Source organism: Lithobates pipiens, unplaced genomic scaffold (genome assembly GCF_037356315.1).
Source record: "Lithobates pipiens isolate NorthernLeopardFrog02 unplaced genomic scaffold, aLitPip1_a1.2 Scaffold_16, whole genome shotgun sequence".
NCBI classification, from domain to species: Eukaryota; Metazoa; Chordata; class Amphibia; order Anura; family Ranidae; genus Lithobates; species Lithobates pipiens.
This window is the reverse complement of record NW_027507748.1, coordinates 37,178,053-37,198,504: the sequence shown is the minus strand read 5'-3', so window position 1 is coordinate 37,198,504 and position 20,452 is coordinate 37,178,053. Positions and strand designations below refer to the sequence as shown.

Here is a 20,452-nt window from a genome sequence, read left to right as displayed (position 1 = left end):
ACCAGGGGCGGAGCCCCGCCCCCAGGCCACGCCCCATTTTCGGCACCATTATCGGCCGTTTTTCTCTTTCGGCAAATTGCCGAAAAGGGCATTTTCGGCGGCCGAAATTTCGGTGCATCACTAAGATTAACCACTTAATAACCGCCCTATAGCCGAATGACGGCTTCAGGGCGGTTTCTTAACTGTGGGAGGCCGTCGTATGACGTCCTCCCAGAATTCCGCTCTCGCGCGCACTCGAGAGCATCCGTGACCGCCGGGTCCACAGGACCCGGCGGATCACGGATCACGGTAAACGGCCGCTCATAGCGGCCGTTTACCACGTGATCGCTCTGTCGAATGACGGAGTGATCACTTGTAAACAAACCGGCGTCATGTTATGACGCCGGTTCCTCCCTCCCCCTCTCTGTACCGATCGGAACAGCGGAGGGGAAAGAGATCGGTGTCAGCAGCGATGTGGGCTGCATCTGCAGTGCCCACATCGCTGCTCACCGAAAATTAACCCCTCAATTCCCTGCAAACACTCTGCATTACTCTGAAATACCCTGCCATTACTCTGAAATACCCTGCCATTACTCTGCAATACCCTGCCATTACTCTGCAATACCCTGCCATTACTCTGCAATACCCTGCCATTACTCTGCAATACCCTGCCATTACTCTGCAATACCCTGCCATTACTCTGCAATACCCTGCCATTACTCTGCAATACCCTGCCATTACTCTGCAATAACCTGCCATTACTCTGCAATACCCTGCCATTACTCTGCAATACCCTGCCATTACTCTGCAATACCCTGCCATTACTCTGCAATACCCTGCCATTACTCTGCAATACCCTGCCATTACTCTGCAATACCCTGCCATTACTCTGCAATACCCTGCCATTACTCTGCAATACCCTGCCATTACTCTGCAATACCCTGCCATTACTCTGCAATAACCTGCCATTACTCTGCAATACCCTGCCATTACTCTGCAATACCCTGCCATTACTCTGCAATACCCTGCCATTACTCTGAAATACCCTGCCATTACTCTGAAATACCCTGCCATTACTCTGAAATACCCTGCCATTACTCTGAAATACCCTGCCATTACTCTGAAATACCCTGCCATTACTCTGAAATACCCTGCCATTACTCTGAAATACCCTGCCATTACTCTGAAATACCCTGCATTACTGTTTTAGCAAAACAGTAAAAAATATTGTGTTTTTTTCAAAATTGACGCTCTTTTTGTTTATAGCGCAAAAAAATTAAAACTGCATAAATGTTCAAATAGCACTAAAAAAAAAGTTATTTGTGGGGAGAAAAAAAAAAAAAAAAAAAAAAAAGGACGTCAAATTTTGTTTGGGTGCAGAGTCGCACGGCCGTGCAATTGTCAGTTAAAGCGACGCAGTGCCGTACAGCAAAAAATGGCCTGGTCATTGAGCAGCCAAACCTCCCATGGCTGAAGTGGTTAAGCGATGCTCAATTGGTATTAAGGGGCCCAAAGTGTGTCAAGAAAATATCCCCCCCACACCATTACACCGGCGATACAAGGCAGGATGGATCCATGCTTTCATGTCGTTTATGCCAAATTCTGACCCCACCATCTGAATGTTACAACTGAAATCCAGACTCATCAGTCCAGGCAACGTTTTTCCAATCTTCTGTTGTCCAATTCTGGTGAGCCTGTGCGAATTGTAGCCTCAGTTAACTGTTCTTAGCTGACAGGAGTGGCACCCAGTGTGGTCTTCTGCTGCTGTAGCCCATCTGCTTCAAGGTTCGATGTGTTGTGCGTTCAGAGACTGTATTCTGTGTACCTTGGATGTAACGAGTGGTTATTTGAGTTTATGTTGCCTTTCTATCATCTGGAACCAGTCTGCCCATTCTCCTCTGACATCAAGGCCTTTTCCTCCACACAACTTACGCTCACTGGATATTTTCTTTCTTTCGGGCCATTCTCTGCAAACCCGAGAGATGGTTGTGTGTGAAAATCCCAGTAGATCAGCAGTTTTTGGAATACTCAGACCAGCCCATCTGGTGCCAACAACCACGCCACGTTCAAAGTCACTTAAATCTCCTTTCTTCCCCATTCTGATTGGTTTGAACTCCAGCAAGTCGTCTTCACAACATCTACATGCATGGAGTTGCTGCCATGTGATTGGCTGATTAGCAATTCATTCATCAAGCAATTGAATGGATGTACCCAATAAAGTGGCTGGTGAGTGGATATTATTATTTTGTTTTAATAAGCAATCATATGACCTCTGTTCTCAGCTGCATAAAGGACTTTGAGAGCTGGGGGAGGAGAAAGAACAGCACACCGAGCTTCACAGTGAATGGCTGAGCGGCGGGGGAGGAGGGAGGAGTGGAGATGGTGTCAGGACAAGTATGATTGTTGGAGGAGAGCAGGCCGAGTTTCCAGCACAGCCAGAGAACTGACCCCTCTGTGCTCTCCTGCTTAGTGTCAGGTTAGGTCAGTTTTTAATAGGAAAGCAGAGGGACTCGCAGGACCACTCTCCACCACACACCTTCAGAAACATCCCCCTCCTCCCGCCGCACCTTCAGAAACATCCCCCTCCTCCCGCCGCACCTTCAGAAACATCCCCCTCCTCCCGCCGCACCTTCAGATACAACCCCCACTCCTCCCGCCACACCTTCAGATACAACCCCCACTCCTCCCGCCACACCTTCAGATACAACCCCCACTCCTCCCGCCACACCTTCAGATACAACCCCCACTCCTCCCGCCACACCTTCAGATACAACCCCCACTCCTCCCGCCACACCTTCAGATACAACCCCCACTCCTCCCGCCACACCTTCAGATACAACCCCCACTCCTCCCGCCACACCTTCAGATACAACCCCCACTCCTCCCGCCACACCTTCAGATACAACCCCCACTCCTCCCGCCACACCTTCAGATACAACCCCCACTCCTCCCGCCACACCTTCAGATACAACCCCCACTCCTCCCGCCACACCTTCAGATACAACCCCCACTCCTCCCGCCACACCTTCAGATACAACCCCCACTCCTCCCGCCACACCTTCAGATACAACCCCCACTCTTCCCGCCACACCTTCAGATACAACCCCCACTCCTCCCGCCACACCTTCAGATACAACCCCCACTCCTCCCGCCACACCTTCAGATACAACCCCCCTCTTCCACCACACCTTCAGATACAACCCCCACTCCTCCCGCCACACCTTCAGATACAACCCCCCTCTTCCGCCACACCTTCAGATACAACCCCCCTCCTCCCGCCACACCTTCAGATACACACCCCTCCTCCCGCCACACCTTCAGATACACACCCCTCCTCCCGCCACACCTTCAGATACAACCCCCACTCCTCCCGCCACACCTTCAGATACAACCCCCACTCCTCCCGCCACACCTTCAGATACAACCCCCACTCCTCCCGCCACACCTTCAGATACAACCCCCCTCCTCCCGCCACACCTTCAGATACAACCCCCCTCCTCCCGCCACACCTTCAGATACACACCCCTCCTCCCGCCACACCTTCAGATACACCCCCCTCCTCCCGCCACACCTTCAGATACACCCCCCTCCTCCCGCCACACCTTCAGATACACCCCCCTCTTCCCGCCACACCTTCAGATACACACCCCTCTTCCGCCACACCTTCAGATACACACCCCCTCTTCCGCCACACCTTCAGATACACCCCCCCTCTTCCGCCACACCTTCAGATACACCCCCCTCTTCCCGCCACACCTTCAGATACAACCCCCCCTCCTCACCTTCAGATACCCCTCTGGCTACTGCACAGCAATGGAGCACCCCACTTTACAGACAACCCCCCACCTACACAACCATAGGACCCCTCCTCTATCAGGTACCCCTAGTAGCCCCCCCAACTGCAATGACAACGTCCCCTCCCCCAATACCCTTTATCTCACCTATATACACCCCCAGTACCCCTCTCCCAGCCCATAGTTGCCCTCACTCACCGCCCAGTCCCCGGAGCAGTACGGTATGGCGTCCTTCACCCCGCACACCGGCAGACCCCTTCGCTTCAGCTCCGGGATCATCTCCAGGGCGAAGAAGAAATAGGCGTTCCGGGAGGCCTTCTTGTTCGGCATGATGAGGAATGAGAACGGAGCTCCGCACAGGACCTGACCGCACCGCCCCACGTGATCTTCAGGCGCCAGAACACGAGTCACGTGATCCGCGTCCCCGGCCTCCCTGCTGTGAGGTACCTGAGGGAGGGCGACCAGAGCGGGAGTTCTGTCCAATCCGGGATACAGCTGTGATTACCGGACTGATAATGACACACAGCGCTCCTCGGTGATAATCATCTACAGAAATGTGTGTCTGGTCTTATGTGTCCCCCCACATCATCCCCATGGCAACGAGAGGCCTTACCAGATGTGAAAACTTTTCTATACTACTGGTGAGCCTACTACTGTATATACTGTGTGCTATGGATACTCCGGGTGCACCCCCCCCCCCCAATGTGGTTGCCAGGGCATAGGCAGCAGCTAATGATTCTGTGGTTGCTAGGGCGTAGGCAGCAGTACATCATTGGTTGCTAGGACAGGCAGCAGTACATCATTGGTTGCTAGGACACAGGCAGCAGTACATCATTGGTTACTAGGACACCGACACCTGTACCTAAATGGGCTCCTAGGACATAGGCAGGTATACATCATTGGTTGCTAGTACACAAGCACTTGTACATCATTGGTTGTCAGGACTCAGGCAGTTTTACATCATTGGTTGCTAGGACACAGGCAGTTTTACATCATTGGTTGCTAGGACACAGGCTGTTTTACATCATTGGTTGCTAGGACACAGGCTGTTTTACATCATTGGTTGCTAGGCACAGGTAGTTTTACATAATTGGTCACTGGGATTCAAGCGGTTGTACATCATTGGTTCCTGTAACACAGGCAGCTGTATACAATTGGTTGCTAGGACAAAGGCAACTATACATCATTGGTTGCTAGGACACAGGCACCTGTACCTCATTGGTTGCTAGGACATAGACAGCTGTACCTCTTTGGTTGTTGTGACACAGGCAGCTGTACCTCATTGGTTGCTGTGACACAGGCAGCTGTACCTCATTGGTTGCTGTGACACAGGCAGCTGTACCTTATTGGTTGCTGGGACACAGGCAGCTGTACATCATTGGTTGCTGGGACACAGGCAGCTGTACCTCATTGGTTGCTGGGACACAGGCAGCTGTACCTCATTGGTTGCTGGGACACAGGCAGCTGTACCTCATTGGTTGCTGGGACACAGGCAGCTGTATGTCAGTGGTTGCTTGGACATGAAGGGCTCAGAGAATTTTAGTCCAAAAAAATAGAATGTCAGCCCTTTTAGGATTTAGGGTTTAATTTTTTGGCAAGGGAAGGAGAATGCAGAAAGCAGGAGCCTGAAGGCAGCTGGCCCACAAGTGTCATTGGTTGATATGGTGCAGTCAACGCAAGTGGCCTAGGAGCCAAAGATGCTGTGAGTCTGTACGTCCTTGGTTGCTAAGACACATGAAGTTGTACATCATTGGTTGCTATCCCTTTTAGAATTTAGGGTTCAATTTTTTTTTTTGCCAAAGAAAAGAAGGGGAAGGAGATTGAGGAAGGCAAGTGCAAGGAGGGCCACATGGTGTCATTGGTTGTTATGGTGCATGTGGTGCCAGTGACCTGAGAACCAGTGATACTGTGTGGATGTACATCATTGGTTGTTAAGGTTTAGGAGGCACCGGCGACCTAGGAACCAATGATGCTGTACAACTGTACGTCACTGGTTGGTAGGACACAGTTGCTAGGACACAAGCAGCTGTGCATCATTGGTCAGTCAGTGCCAGCGGCCTAGGAACCAATTATGCTTTGCAGCTGTACATCATTGCTTGCAGAAACACAGGTGGATGAGCTGTACAGCATCATTGGTTGTTCTGGTGCAGGAGGCACCAGTAACCCAGTAATCAATGATGCTGTACATCACTGGTCGCTAGCACACAGGCGGCTGTACGTCATCGGTTGCTAGGACAAAGGCAGCTGTACATTTGTGCTAGGACACAGGTGGCTGGGCTACACAGCCATACATCATTAGTTGCTATGCATTGTTATGGTGCAGGTGGCACCAGAGACCTAGGTACCAATAATGCTGTGCGGCTGTACATCACTGGTTTCTAGGACATAGGCAGCTGTACGTTATTGGTTGTTAGGACACAGACAGCTGTACATCATTGGTTGCTAGGACACAGGTGGCTGGGCTGCCAGCATCCTAACAACCAGCTCAGTAACACTGGCCTTTTTTGTATACAGGCAAGGTTATTAAGCTGCAGTGAGGACTGAGTGTCTGGTATGGCCTTAGCACAACACCACCCCCCCCCCCTACCTCCCATTGAGTGCTACCAGATGCTGTCCCATCATTTAGGTCTCATTAGCAGGATGATCCCCCATATACATACAGTATACATTGCCTTGAAAAAGCAAGTTTCAAGTTTTGCCACAGATTCTCAATTGGATTTAGGTCTGGACTTTGACTGGGCCATTCTAATACATGAATATGCTTTGATTTAAACCATTCCATTGTAGCTCTGGCTGTATGTTAAGGCTCGGTTCACACAGTGTGCGGCACGACTTGCAGCGCCGCGACCTGCACACGATCAGCGGCGACTTGCAAAACGACTTCTGTATAGAAGTCAATGCAAGTCGCCCAAAGTCGCTGCAAAAGTAGTACAGGAACCTTTTTTCTAAGTAGGAGCGACTTGAGTCGCTCCTATTAGAACGGTTCCGTTGTACAGAACGGAGCGCGACTTGTCAGGTGGCGAAGTTGCCTGGACAAGTCGCCCCTGTGTGAACCGAGCCTTAGTGCCGGTTCACACTACCGCGACTTGTCAGGCGACTTAGCCGCCTGACAAGTCGCGCTCCGTTCTGTACTACGGAACCGTTCTAATAGGAGCGACTCAAGTCGCTCCGACTTAGAAAAAGGTTCCTGTAGTATTTTCGGGGCGACTTCAGGCGACTTGCATTGACTTCTATACAGAAGTCATTTTGCAAGTCGCCGCTGAAATCGTGTGCAGGTCGCGTCTGTGAGACGCGCTGCAAGTCACGTCGCCCCTGTGTGAACGGGCACTTAGGGTCGTTGTCCTGCTAGAAGGTGAACCTCCACCCCAGTCTAAAGTCTTTTGCAGATTCCAAAAGGTTTCCTTCTAAGATTGTCCTGTATTCGGCTCCATCCAGCTTCCCTGTCCCTGCTGAAGAAACAAATCCCCACAACATAATGCTGCCACCACCATGTTTCACAGTGGGGATGGTGTGTTCAGGGTGATGTGCAGTGTTCATTTTCTGCCACACATGGCGTTTTGCTTTTAGGCCAAAAAGTTCAATTTTGGACTCATCTGACCAGAGCACCTTCTTCCACATGTTTGCTGTGTCCCCCACATGGCTTCTCACAAACTGCAAATGAGACTTCTTATGGTTTTCTTTCAACAATGGCTTTCTTCTTGCCACTCTTCATAAAAGCCAGATTTGTGAAGTGCACAACTAATGCCTTGTACACACGGTCGGAAATTCTGACGGAAAAGGTCCGATCGGATTACATTGACGGAAAATCCGATCGTGTGTGGGCTCTATCGGACTGTTTCCGTCGGAAGTTCCGACGGATAAAATTTGAGAGCAGGATCTCAAATTTTCTGACAAAAAAATCCGATCAGACTTTTTCCGATCGTTTGTAGAGAATTTCCGATCAGACAAAGAATGCCACGCATGCTCAGATCAAATTAGGAGACCAAAGCTATTGGCTAATAGCCTCAACGTAGTCCCGTCGCAACGAAAGTCATCACGTTCCGAGCGATCGGATTTTCCGTCAACTTTGTCCGACCGTGTGTATGCAACACCAGTTTAGGACAATATCCGTCTGAAAAAATCTGACGGATTTTGTTGTCGGTATGTCCGACCGTGTGTACAAGGCATAATAGTTGTCCTGTGGACAGATTCTCCCACCTGAGCTGTGGATCTCTGCAGCTCCTCCAGAGTTACCATGGACCTCTTGGCTGCTCTTCTGATGAATGCTCTCCTTGCCCCGCCAGTCAGTTTAGGTGGACGGCCATGTCTTGGTAGGTTTGCAGTTGTGCCATACTCTTTCCATTTCTCTTTCGTTCATTGACAGACAGAGCTCCATTATTCAGAACCGTAGGGTTACACCACCCCCTACAGGAGTAGGACACTAGGCAGAAAAAAGAGTTGGCTACGCCTATGGGCAGTCCTAGGTGGTATACACCCCTCTCTGCTATAGGTCTTCAGTTTTTTTTCGGCCTAGTCAAGAGTAAGGACCTTGTTCCCTGCTGGGATTTCTAGTCCTGGGAATTTGTTTTTGTCTTCTGTTTTTTTCTGGATTTTTCTCTGGTGAGAACTACAATCAACTGCCGGGCTGGGTGACAGGCTGAACACTAAGATCCAGTGGTCTGCCCGGTCTAGCCAGCGAGTGCGTGCAGACCGCAGCTAGTGCGAGGTCGGCCGCGTCATAGTTAGAGGTCGACCGATATATCGGCCGATATTTGTCATTTTTTAATTAATCGACATCGGCCGATTGTGCTGATAAAAAGGCCAATTATATGTTCAGCGCTACTTGCCTGGAGTTTGCATGTTCTCCCTGTGCCTGCGTGGGTTTCCTCCGGGTGCTCTGGTTTCCTCCCACACTCCAAAGACATGCAGGTAGGTTAATTGGCTTCTGTCTAAAATTGGCCTTAGTATATGAATGGGGACCTTAGATGGTGGCTCCTTGAGGGTAGGGACCAATGTGAGTGTGCAATGTACAGGGATAGGGGTAGACACTCACTCAGGTTGAACTGGATGGACTGGTGTCTTTATTCAACCTTACTAACTATGAAACTATGAAACTTGCAAAAGACTTCTGTAATAGAAGTCAATGTAAGTTGCCTGAAGTTAATCAGTGAAAGTGGTTGTAAACCCTTACAAACCACTTTGACCTACAGGTAAGCCTAGATTAAGGCTTACCTGTGGGTCCAAGAAATATCTCCTAAACCTACACGTTTAGGAGATATTTACAAAAAGGACAGCCACCACTGTCTACGACTCATGCGCCGTAGACAGCGGTGCGCAGGCGCACTGGGCAGGCCGCAGATCGCAGCAATATGCCGTGAGTGTCGGCTCCCGTGTGCACGCGTGGGAGTGACGTCATCGCTGCTCTGGCGAATCACAGCGCCGCAGCAGCAAGACTCGGAAGTCACTCCAGGATCCATGGCAGCGGCGGACATGAAGACGGAGGACCGTTTCGGGGGCTTCGTTCTCAGGTAAGTTATTCATAATGAGTTATTCAATATGCTATGCATACTAGCTCATTATGCCTTTGCCTTGCAGGTTCCTTTTTTTTTTTTTTTTTCCAACTGCCTTTAGAGCCGGTTCACACAGGGGCGACTCAGATCCGACTTCAGTTTGGCCACGCCAAATTTAAAAAAAAAAATTGGCGTGGCTTCCGCCTCCGAGAGCATAACAGGCCCTTAGGTCTGGTATGGATTTTAAGGGGAACCCCCTACGCTGAAAAAACGGCGCGGGGGTCTCCCCAGATCCATACCAGACCCGTATCCGAGCACGCTACACGGCCGGCCAGGAAAGGGGGTGGGGACGAGCGAATGCCCCCCCTCCTGAGCCGTACCAGGCCACGTGCCCTCAACATAGGGGGGTTCCTTGGAGAGGGGGGGCGCGCGGCCCCCCACCCCAAAGCACCTTGTCCCCATGTTGATGAGGACAAGGGCCTCTTCCCGACAACCCTGGCCGTTGGTTGTCGGGGTTTGCGGGCGGGGGGCTTATCGCAGGGCTCGACAAAACCCGGGCGCCAGGTCGCATTGGAGACTAGAAATAGCGACCTCGCGCCTGGGGCAGCACAGCTGGGGGTATCCTGTCTCTGTGGACCCCCCCAGCGTGATCGCGTCGGGCCGTTCCGCCGGCGGCCGAAAATTTAGGCCGCGGCTTTGAGGCCTTCTGCGGTCCTATGATTCCTTATGTAATCTGGCGCCCTCTTGTGGTCGCTGTTGGTATGACAAACCAGCAATGCTAATGAAGTTTTCTCTGCCTGTTTTATATTACCTGCCTCTTCCCTTTATTTAGAACCCCCTAAACATTATATATATTTTTTATTCTAACACCCTAGAGAATAAAATGGTGGTTGTTGCAATACTGTCTGTCACACCGTATTTGTGCAGCGGACTTACAAGCGCACTTTTGTTGGGAAAAATAATTTAGTTAATAAAAAAATAAGACAACAGTAAAGTTAGCCCAATTATTTTTTATATTGTGAAAGATAATGTTACGCCGAGTAAATTGATACCCAACATGTTACGCTTCAAAATTGCACCCGCTCATGGAATGGCGACAAACTTTTACCCTTTAAAATCTCCATAGGCGACGTTTAAAAAAAATTCTACAGGTTGCACGTTTTGAGTTACAGAGGAGGTCTGGGGCTAGAATTATTGCTCTCGCTCTACCGATCACGGCGCTACCTCCTATGTGTGGTTCGAACACCGATTTTATATGCGGGCAGGACAGGGCGCGTTTAAAAATTATTTTTTCTGCTTATTTTAACTTTTTTTTTTTTCCACTGTTCTTTTAAAAAAAATGTTGTGTCACTTTTATTCTTATTACAAGGAATGTAAAAATCCCTTGTAATAGAAAAAGCATGACAGGTCCTCTTAAATATGAGATCTGGGGTCAGAGAGACCTCGGATCTCATATTTACACTAAAATGCAATTGAAAACAAAATTGTCATTTGAAAAAAATAAATAAAATGTCCCTCTAAGAGCTATGGGCAATGACTTGGAGACGGGGGGGCGGCGACGGTGCTGCTATCTTCCCCTCACTTGTCTCCATGTCAGGCCAGGGACAGGTCCGGATCGCCGTCATGGACCTGGCTCCTAACTTTTTAAGCTGGCTCCTAGATTCCAAGCAAATTTGTCAACCCCTGGCTTATCGGATCCCTTATTAAAGGGGGCTCCCGGATCCCGCCCCCCCCACCCTATGTGAATGACTATGGGGTACAATGTATCCCTACCCATTCACCTGTGAACAAAAGGAAAAAGGATAAAAAAAACAACACACAAGGGTTAAAATAGTTTATTGCACAGCTCCGGGGGTCTTCTTCCGTCTTCGGGGGACTTCTCGCCGGACTCCTCCGCTATCTTCTGCTAGCTCTTTTACTAGCGGAGGAGCCCGGCTTTCTTCTTCGCCGCCGCCCTCTTCTTCCGACTTCGGGGGTCTTGTCCCCCCATGTTGAGGGCACGCGGCCTGGTACGGCTCAGGAGGGGGGGTGGGGGCGCTCGCTCGTCGCCACCCCCTTTCCTGGCCGGCTGGGTAGGGTGCTCGGATAAGGGTCTGGTATGCATCTGGGGGGACCCCCACGCCGTTTTTTCGGCGTAGGGGGTTACCCTTAAAATCCGTACAAGACCTAAGGGCCTGGTATGCTCCTGGAGGGGGAACCCATGCCGTTTTTTTTATTTTTTTTTTTATTTGGCGTGGAGTTCCCCCTTGAGAGCTCATTCTCTGATTGGCCACGGCAAAAGTCGCCTAGCCTGGGGCGACTTAAAGTCGTGTTGTAAGTCGCCCCAAGTCGTGTTGAAGTGGTGTCCAAGTTGCCTCCAAAAGTCGTGTTGAAAGTCGTGTTGCCCCTATGTGAACCAAAGCGACTTTCCTCCTCTCTGGGCAGTCTGCCAAGAAAAGATCAATGAGGTACAATGTTTCTTCTTCAATAGACTGAACTCCCTGTGTAGAGTTCTCAGTTTAACCATTTAAAGACTAAATATTTTCTGACACTTGTTGCTTACAAGTAAAAATCCTGTATTTTCTGCTAGAAAATCACTTGGAACCCCCAAAAATTATATATATATTTTTTAGCAGAGACCCTAGGGAATAAAATAGCACTTGTTGCAATATTTTATGTGATGCGGTATTTGCGCAGAGGTCTTTCAAACTCAATTTTTTTTTTAGAAAAAATACACAGATTTAAAAAAAAATAAAACAGTAAAGTTAGCCCTTTTTTTCGTCCAAAAGTTTTGAGTACCTATTTTTGTGTATTTAATATATAGTTTTTTGTTTTTTTTTTATCTAAATTATACATACAAGTGAACTGATTGGAGTTTTGTTTAATAAATGTTTAAATGTAAGACATTTTCTGTATCACTTATTACTTAAGGCTGCTTTCATACTGGAGCGGGCAGGCGTTGACGGTAAAACGCTGCTAGTTTTAGTGGCGCTTTACTGTAATTTTAGCGGCGCTATTCGGCTGCTAGCGGGGCACTTATAACCTAGCTAGTGGCCGAGGAAGGGGTTAAATGCGCTTGTGAAGCGCTGCTGCCAAATTGCATTGCATGCGCTTCAGCAGTGGTGCCCATTCATTTCAATGGGCAGGAGTGGTGGAGGAACTGTTTACACCACTCCAAAGATGCTGCTTGCAGGATTTTTTTTTTTAACATCCTGCCAGCGCATCTCCTCATTGTGAAAGCACTCGGGCTTTCACACAGACTGCAGGGGAGCCGTTTTGAAGGCAATTTACAGGCACTATTTTTAGCCCAAAAGCACCTGAAAAACGCCCCAGTGTGAAAGGTGTCTAACTTAGATTTTATGAGATGAAGGGAAAAAAAAAATAAAAAAATCGGCCTAACATATCGGCCCAAAAAAATCGGCGTCATATATCGGCCATCGGCCGCCACGATTTCTAAATATCGGCATCGGCCAGAGAAAAACCCATATCGGTTGACCTCTAGTCATAGTCCCACTGGACGGGGGCTGGCCCTGCGAGTAAAATGGCTCGCGAGGTTGCATACGACTGGGTTTTGGCCTCAGTTGCAGCGTTCCTCATGGCTGGCAGCCCCCCACTTCGGTGGCAAGGGAATTTGTCTGGGAGCCTTACCCGCATGCTTCGCTGGATTGGTAAGTACGGGGTTTCTCCCCTCCTCTCCTTCACTGGATGTGGTGTAGGGTGCGGGTACTCCCTGGGTTGGTTGATCCCTCCCGGGGTTCTCCTCCACCCCACTTCCTCCCTCCCTCCCTTCCTTCCTGGGTGAAGCCCAGGCTTCTGGTCTAGGTGCTTTTTGGACACCCTGTCCTCCCTCTTCCACTCTCGGGGTTGCTACTGGAGGGGTATCCCTTGGGCTCACCTGCTGCAGTGGTTGGGCCTAGGAGGGGAGTGACTGGACATTCCACGATCGAGGGACCGCCTGCGGCGGACCTCCCATAAATTAGGCCGCTGCTTGTGCCCTACTGGCCAGGCACTGGGTTGATGGCCCCAGGGCGGGTGGCGGAGGCCGCTGCTTTCCATTTTTGGGTGTCCGCCCTCCGTTCAGCAGCTCAGATCGGTCCAGCCCCCCCCGTGGGCTGCTCACTTGCGGACAGAAATTTAGGCCGTGGCTTTGTGACCTACCAACTGGGTGCTGGTTGGGTGGCCCCAGGGCAGGCGGCGGAGGCCGCCGCTTCTGTTTTCAGGGTGTCCAGCAGATCGGCCCAGTCCCCCACAGACTTCTCACTCATGGCAGGCGGCCGTAAAAAAATTTAGGCCATGGCCTACTAGGCCATGGCTTTTGCAGCCTGCTAGGCCTCATGGCCGCCTCCTACCAGAGGGGCGGCACTGTGGGGGCTCTGAGGGCAATCTTCTTTTGGGGTCCCTTAGGTGTGCCCGGTGTGTGGGTGCTCCTGGCGCTCCCTGTGAGGGGCCTCAGTGGTGCCTTGTGTGGGTGGAATCCATTGGCGCCCCTGTGAGGGGCCTCGGTCTGTGCCCCCTGTGAGGGACCTCGTGGTGCCCTCTGTTCAGGGCATCCGGCTTCCCCTGTGCAGGGCCTCAGGCAGTGGGGGTCTCAGTTGGTGGCCCCCTCCCTGAGCAGTGGTGCACGAAAAGGCGCTGGTTGTCGCACTTATTACATCTGTGTGGGAACTTTTCCTCATTGGTCAGCCAGCTTTAAAATGGGGCATGCAGTGGTGGCTACGGTGGAGCGCCGGTTCCCCTTTGGCATCCATTAGCCGTCTTGTGCGGCCAAAGCATTTTCTTCTCCCTCTTATTTTGCCAAATTTGTCCATGAAGACTGGGAGTGTCCAAAGTGCTTCAGAAAACGCTTGCTGTGAGGTACCCCTTTTGAGGAGTCCCTCTTTCAGTACTGGACCGTTCCACCAGTGGTGGACCCCCTGTCTCTAGGCTGCTCAAGGCAACCGTGATTCCTATAGAGAAATCCCTGGCTTCTAAAGATCCAGCTGACATACCTGGAGGGGGAGCAGAATCCCCCTGCCTTTGCTGCATTTGCGGACCTGTTGGTCTCGGCACTGCAGTTTGTCTGCAGTTCCCCTGGTTGCTGAGCTCTTTGTTTCCGCAGTGGTGCTTAGACATGTATTGTGGGGGTATACCCTGGATGACATCATTATGCGTCTTGATTTTGTCCAGTTACAAGATAGTTTTCCGGCCTTGTTCCCGAAAAAAGTTTTTGCTTCCAATGTGCATCTGCCGCCGGACCGTTTGCTGTTCTCCTCCTGGGGCTATGCAAGCCCTGTTGCTTCAGAGTGTGATTGTCCTGGTTCCTGTGTCGGGAACAGTTTCAGGTTTTTTTTTTTTTTCAAACCTGTTCACAGTCCAAAAGATGGAGGGCATAGTACGTCCAATTCTGAACCTCAAGGCCCTGACCTGCCTTGTGTGGGTACAGAAGTTTAGGATGGAGTCTGTCTGCATGGCGGTGGCACCCCCTCATCATGGGTACTTTCTGGCTCCTATCGATATCGCGAATGCTTACGTACGCATTCCACTATGTGCCTGACTCTAGCACTTCCTCCGTTTTTTGCTGTGGGTGCTGAGCATTAACGGCACCTGGCATTGCCCTTTGGTCTTGCCCCCACTCCTCCGGTGTTCACGAGGTGTGGGCCCCGGATTTGGCGTGGCTACGTTAGTGGGGGTTTTTGGTCCTGGGCTGCCTGGACGATCTTCTTCTGCGAGTCCTCGACTACCCAGAGGGGCAACGTAGCTCCTATACAGAACTTGACAGATTTCAGTTGGCTTCTATACTATCTGATGTCTTTTTGAGGGGATTCCATTTGCACAGTTCCATACAAGCTCCCTTCGGGGAGATCCTGGCATAATAGGACAAGTGCCCAAGGTCTCTGGACAATCTGATTTGGCTGAGCCAGGAAACCAGCCGCTCCCTGGTCTGGTGGCTTTGTTCTCCAGTTCTTCGGCGGGGTAAATCCTTTCTCCCCTTGTATTGAACAGGGTGACCACCAATCCCAGTCTGTCCGGGTGGGGAGATGTCCTGGGACTGAGCTCTGCTCAGGATCGTTGGACGCTGGTGGAATCTGGACTACCGAGCAATATCTTGGAACTTTGAGCATGGACGGATCGACTTTGGGGGCTCCCGGTACGGATCCAGTTGGACACTGAAACGACAGTGGCTTATGTCAATCACCAGGGCGGGCAAAATGGGGTGTTGGCAGCCCTGCCAGTTTCCTCCGGTGGGCAGAATGTGTCGTTCCGGCCCTCCCCGACATACGCATTCCAGGAGTGGAATACTGACAGTCAGATGCCTTAGTTGCTTAGGGTTGAACCACGGGGTGGGCCCTACTCTGGGCCGTGTTTCATTGGATGTGTCTCTGTTGGGGCACTCCTGAGGTAGATCTGTTGGTGTCCTGGCTCAACAAATATAGGAGCATAGTGGGCATGATGGACTTTTTTTTTTGCTATTGCTGTTCTAACATTAAACCCTAACTGAATGTATAATGGAGTGACTCTTTAACTCCAGAGTTGACAATATTTTCTGGCAAACAGTATGCAAGGATGTTATAAAATCACTTAGGTCCAGGACTCGAGTCCTGCAGGAACACATGGGAACACCGTTCCTGTACTTTTTCCATAGCAGGAATGCCATTCCCTTTAGCAGCCGTGTCCTGCAGGCCTGGCCCCTATATTTTGCTGTTTCCACTCCTCATTTTTTGACACTGCTTGGGGACGTCCCTAAGATCAAGAATTAAAGGAGCTGTGTCTGTCAATAAACAAAAGAGAAAATGGGATTTTTGTACTCACCGTAAAATCCTTTTTTCTGAAGTTCATTGATGGACACAGCACCCACCCCCTCAGTTTGTACTGCTTTGTGACAAACTGAGCTGCAGGAAGCAGGGTGAGGGGTTATAGCTGGAGGGACCGCCCGGGCGGTGCTATGCAGACTTGCTTGTTTTACATGTTCTGCCTAGTCCTCTCCTGAAGGTGTCGTGATAACCCTAGGGTCAAGAATTAAAGGAGCTGTGTCCGTCAATGAACTTCAACGAAAAGGATTTTATGGTGAGTACAAAAATTCCCATTTTTTTTTTCTGACCCAGGGGGCGGTATCAAATAGTAGTTGCCTTTAAGGTGCATGAGGGGTCACTATATCTCTGCTATCAAGAGTGCGCGGTTCGAACACAATGCTATACTACAGGTATTACAGACACAGGAATGTGAATGTGCTGACTTACCGTATATACTCGAGTATAAGCCGAGTTTTTCAGCCCATTTTTTTGGGATGAGAAACCCCCCCCGGCTTATACTCAAGTGAGCTGTACCTTTCATTACTAAAACAGTGTGTGTAACAGCATGTGTCTCACGCTGTGTTATGCAGTCTGTTCGGCTGTCTGTTGTAACAAAGCCCTGCCTCCTCCTCATCCGTGATAGAGGAACACTAATACAATGCTGGGTAACTGTATCAAGGTATCAGAGATGAGGAGGAGGCGGGGCTTTGTTACACTTAACAGCCAAACAGACTGCATATCACAGCGGGAGACACATGCTGTTTCAGTAATGAAAGGTACGACTACAGATGGGCACAGTGATACTGCAAATCGGCACAATTAGCCTGCAAAGAGGCATTGTTTACCCAGTAGCTGCTGCATTTTCCCACCCTAGGCTTATACTCGAGTCAATATGTTTTCCCAATTTTTTGGTAAAATTAGATTCCCCCGGCTTTTATTCGGGTCAGTCTATACTCCAGTATATATGGTGCATGCTTCTTTAAATAATGAGACCATGTATAGAGATTTACTGGAAGCCTGTAGAATGTTAACCCTTCACCTTTCAGACTTGACCCAGACTTCCTTAGTTAAGAGGGTGGAGGCACTGTTTGATCAAGGGGACTAGAATGGTAAGCTCTTAGCCATTCTGGTTGCAGGTCAGATGGCTTAGACTAATGTTCCTTATATTAAAAATGAGCAGGGAGTCCTAGTTACAAACCCCTCCGACATTATGGACACATTTGTGCAGTTTTACTCAAAACTATATGCACAGCTTCCGGCATGGTCGGAGGAGGATTTGGAGCGATTGTTAGCTCCCTTATCCATACCCACTTTGGTAGACATAGATAGGAGTGTTGGAGGCGGACAATACGTAAGAAGAGATTGATGTGGCCATTAGAGGGGTTCCACCATATAAAGCTCCCGGACCCGATAGGTTCACTATTGAGTGGTATAGACAGCATCCTGCCCTACTGGTTCCCAGACTCAAGCCCCTTTTCTATTACTGTTTAGAAAATTGGGTCTTTCTCTCATATTTGTTGGAGGCTTATGTAATCCTACTTCCTAAACTTGGTAAGGAACCATTGGACTGTTCTTCGTATAGACCAATTGCCCTCCTGAACCAGAATCTGAAAATCTTAACAAAGGTGTTAGCAAATAGCTGTCCCAGGTCATCACCACATTAATAGACATTGGTCAGATGGGATTTATTTTGGGGAAGTCCACTGGCACTAATTTGAGAACACTGCTCATGCTCTGCTTGTAGATGTGTGAACAGTCTGGGAGAAGGGTTGTACTTTAGATATGGAAAAAAGCATTTGACTGTAGATTGGAAATTCATGGCTGCTGTGCTGGGTAGAATGGGATTCGGGCTTAAGTTCCTAACATGGATTTCTTTCAGAGCTACAACATCAGATTTTTTTCTTGGTGTGCAGGGGAACGAGACAGAGGTGCCCGCTGTCTCCCTTTTTATTTGCTTTGATGATTGAGCCTTTGACAAATGCTCTGCAGGTATCTCCAGAGGTTCAGGCACTAGAAATCAGGGCATTCGTGAGTGCACTGCTCTCTATGCGGATGACATGTTACTTTTTCACCAGGTTCCAGGCCCATTCTTACGAGCGTTTTTGGCATACTGGCAATGTTTGCAAGGTTTTCTCGTCTCAAAGTCAATTGATGGGGATTACAAAGTCGAGTGTGATGCCAATTAATGATGGGACTCAGGCGTTTGCTGATCCCAACATTCCAATTATCTGGGTACCCAAATTCAAATATCTGGGTATTCAGATATAACCTAGAGTGGCGGATTATATCACCCTAAATTTACTACCTTTTAATTCCAACGGTTAAGCGTAAATTGGAGGATTGGGAAAATTTACCTTTGTCATTAATTGGAAGGGTGAACCTGCTCAAAATGAAAATATTACCATTATTTTTATATTTTCTTCTAAACTCCCTGATATGGGTTCCGCAGACTTACCGTATATACTCGAGTATAAGCCGAGATTTTCAGCCTCTTTTTTGAGGCTGAAAGTGCCCCCCTCGGCTTATACTCGAGTCATCGCCGTCTGTCTGCCCGAACAGCGTGTCGAGCAGACAGACAGCGGCCATTCTAACTTTCAAAAGCCGCGCCTCCCTGTCTGTGATAGGCGGAACACAATTTCCCAGCAGTCTGTGTTCCGCCTATCACGGACATCCGCTCATCATCATACTACGGACGAGGATAAGAGGATGTCCGTGATAGGCGGAACACAGACTGCTGGGAAATTGTGTTCCGCCTATCACAGACAGGGAGGCGCGGCATTTGAACAGGGGAATGGGCGCCGACGAAGAGCGGTGATCCTGGGACGGGACCGGACGGAGGCTCGGCTCGGGACGGGACGGGACCGGATGGAGTCTCGGGACGGGACGGGACCGGACGGAGTCTCGGGACGGGACGGGACCGGACGGAGGCTCGGGACGGGACCGGACCGGACGGAGGCTCGGGACCGGACGGAGGCTCGGGACACAGGTAGGCTGGACACACAAGGCCACACACACACATTATGTGCCATCTGCATACTTTGATCACTACCACACCTGTTTGGCAAGTGCTGCTGACATTCCTACTTCCTCCAGTTCCACAGTCCACTGCCTTAATGTCCCAGGAACTCTCAACTTCATGCATCCTCCCCCTATGCAATGCTTTATTTGCATGTTCTCTCTTTTAGGGAATGTAGAAAATGTACACACACACACACACACACACACACACACACACACACACACACACACACACACATGGATGGACACACACACACACAGGGATGGATGGATGGACACACACACACACAGGGATGGATGGATGGACACACACACAGGGATGGATGGATGGACACACACACACACAGGGATGGATGGATGGATGGACACACACACACACACAGGGATGGATGGACACACACACACACAGGGATGGATGGATGGATGGACACACACACACAGGGATGGACAGGCATATCTCACCCTCGGCTTATACACGAGTCAATAGGTTTCCCAGTTTTTTGGGGGTAAATTGGGGGCCTCGGCTTATACTCGGGTCGGCCTATACTCGAGTATATACGGTACTTAAAACGTATTCATAGTCTTTTTAGTACTTTTTTATGGCCCGAGTCGCATCCTAGAACCAGTGGGACAGGGAGGTTTGAGGCACTACTGAACCCATATAAATATTTTCTCGCAAGATAAATGGTGCTTGCAAGACGCTGGCTTTTGAGGGATGATGAGGGTGCTGCCACAGTATTTGAGGCAGCGATCCTTGGATCGTATGAGGGTTAGGGCTGGGGAAAAAATCGAGTTGAGAGGTCAAATCAGTTCAAATTTTCAGCAAATCTATTATTTTTTTTTCACCAGGACCGACGCAGACACCACGCCGTTCCTGAGGTGCTGAAAAACTCCTGCCCACAGCTCCTCAGGACTGGTGCGGTGTCCATAAAAAAAAAAAAAAAAAAAACTCGGTTACAATCGTGAATCAAGTTTTTTTTTTTTTTTTTTTTTTTTGGAGAAAATCACCCAGCTCTAATGAGGGTCTGACCATCCTAATTCATAGAGGTTCCAAATTACAGTTCTTTTTAACAGGATCTATGAAAGTGACTATTAAGGCATGGGATAGGGTGCAAGACCTCATGGCTCCTGGAATAAAATGTATCTCTCCATCTACCCTATTGTGGCTTAACCCTAAACTACAGCATTTTAGTGGCATTCCTGATCCAGTCATATGGGCAGGAGTCGGAATCAAGAGGTTGCAGGATGTGGTTGAAGGGGGGTGGTTATGTACTTTTGATAGACTCAAGGCCAGATTTAAGCTGCCAAACTGGCATCTGGTATCTGTTTCGATATCTGCAATTGAGGCATGCTTTTCTGTCTCAGTTTGGTTCAGTCCTGGCTCTTCCCCCCCCTTTTTTGCATATATATCGGGATGGAAGTA

At 49.6% G+C, this 20,452-nt stretch overlaps 1 protein-coding gene across 1 annotated transcript in view; it reads right to left on the bottom strand.

Moving 5' to 3' along the window:
- Positions 1-4,185, bottom strand: part of MAEL (maelstrom spermatogenic transposon silencer) — a 50,277-nt gene extending 46,092 nt beyond the window's left edge. Inside the window, exon 1 of the mRNA XM_077479742.1 lies at positions 3,972-4,185. Within this exon, the coding sequence (XP_077335868.1) occupies positions 3,972-4,103 (132 nt within the window). The 5' untranslated portion in view covers positions 4,104-4,185. The remainder of the gene's footprint in view (positions 1-3,971) is intronic.
- Positions 4,186-20,452: the final 16,267 nt, after the last annotated feature.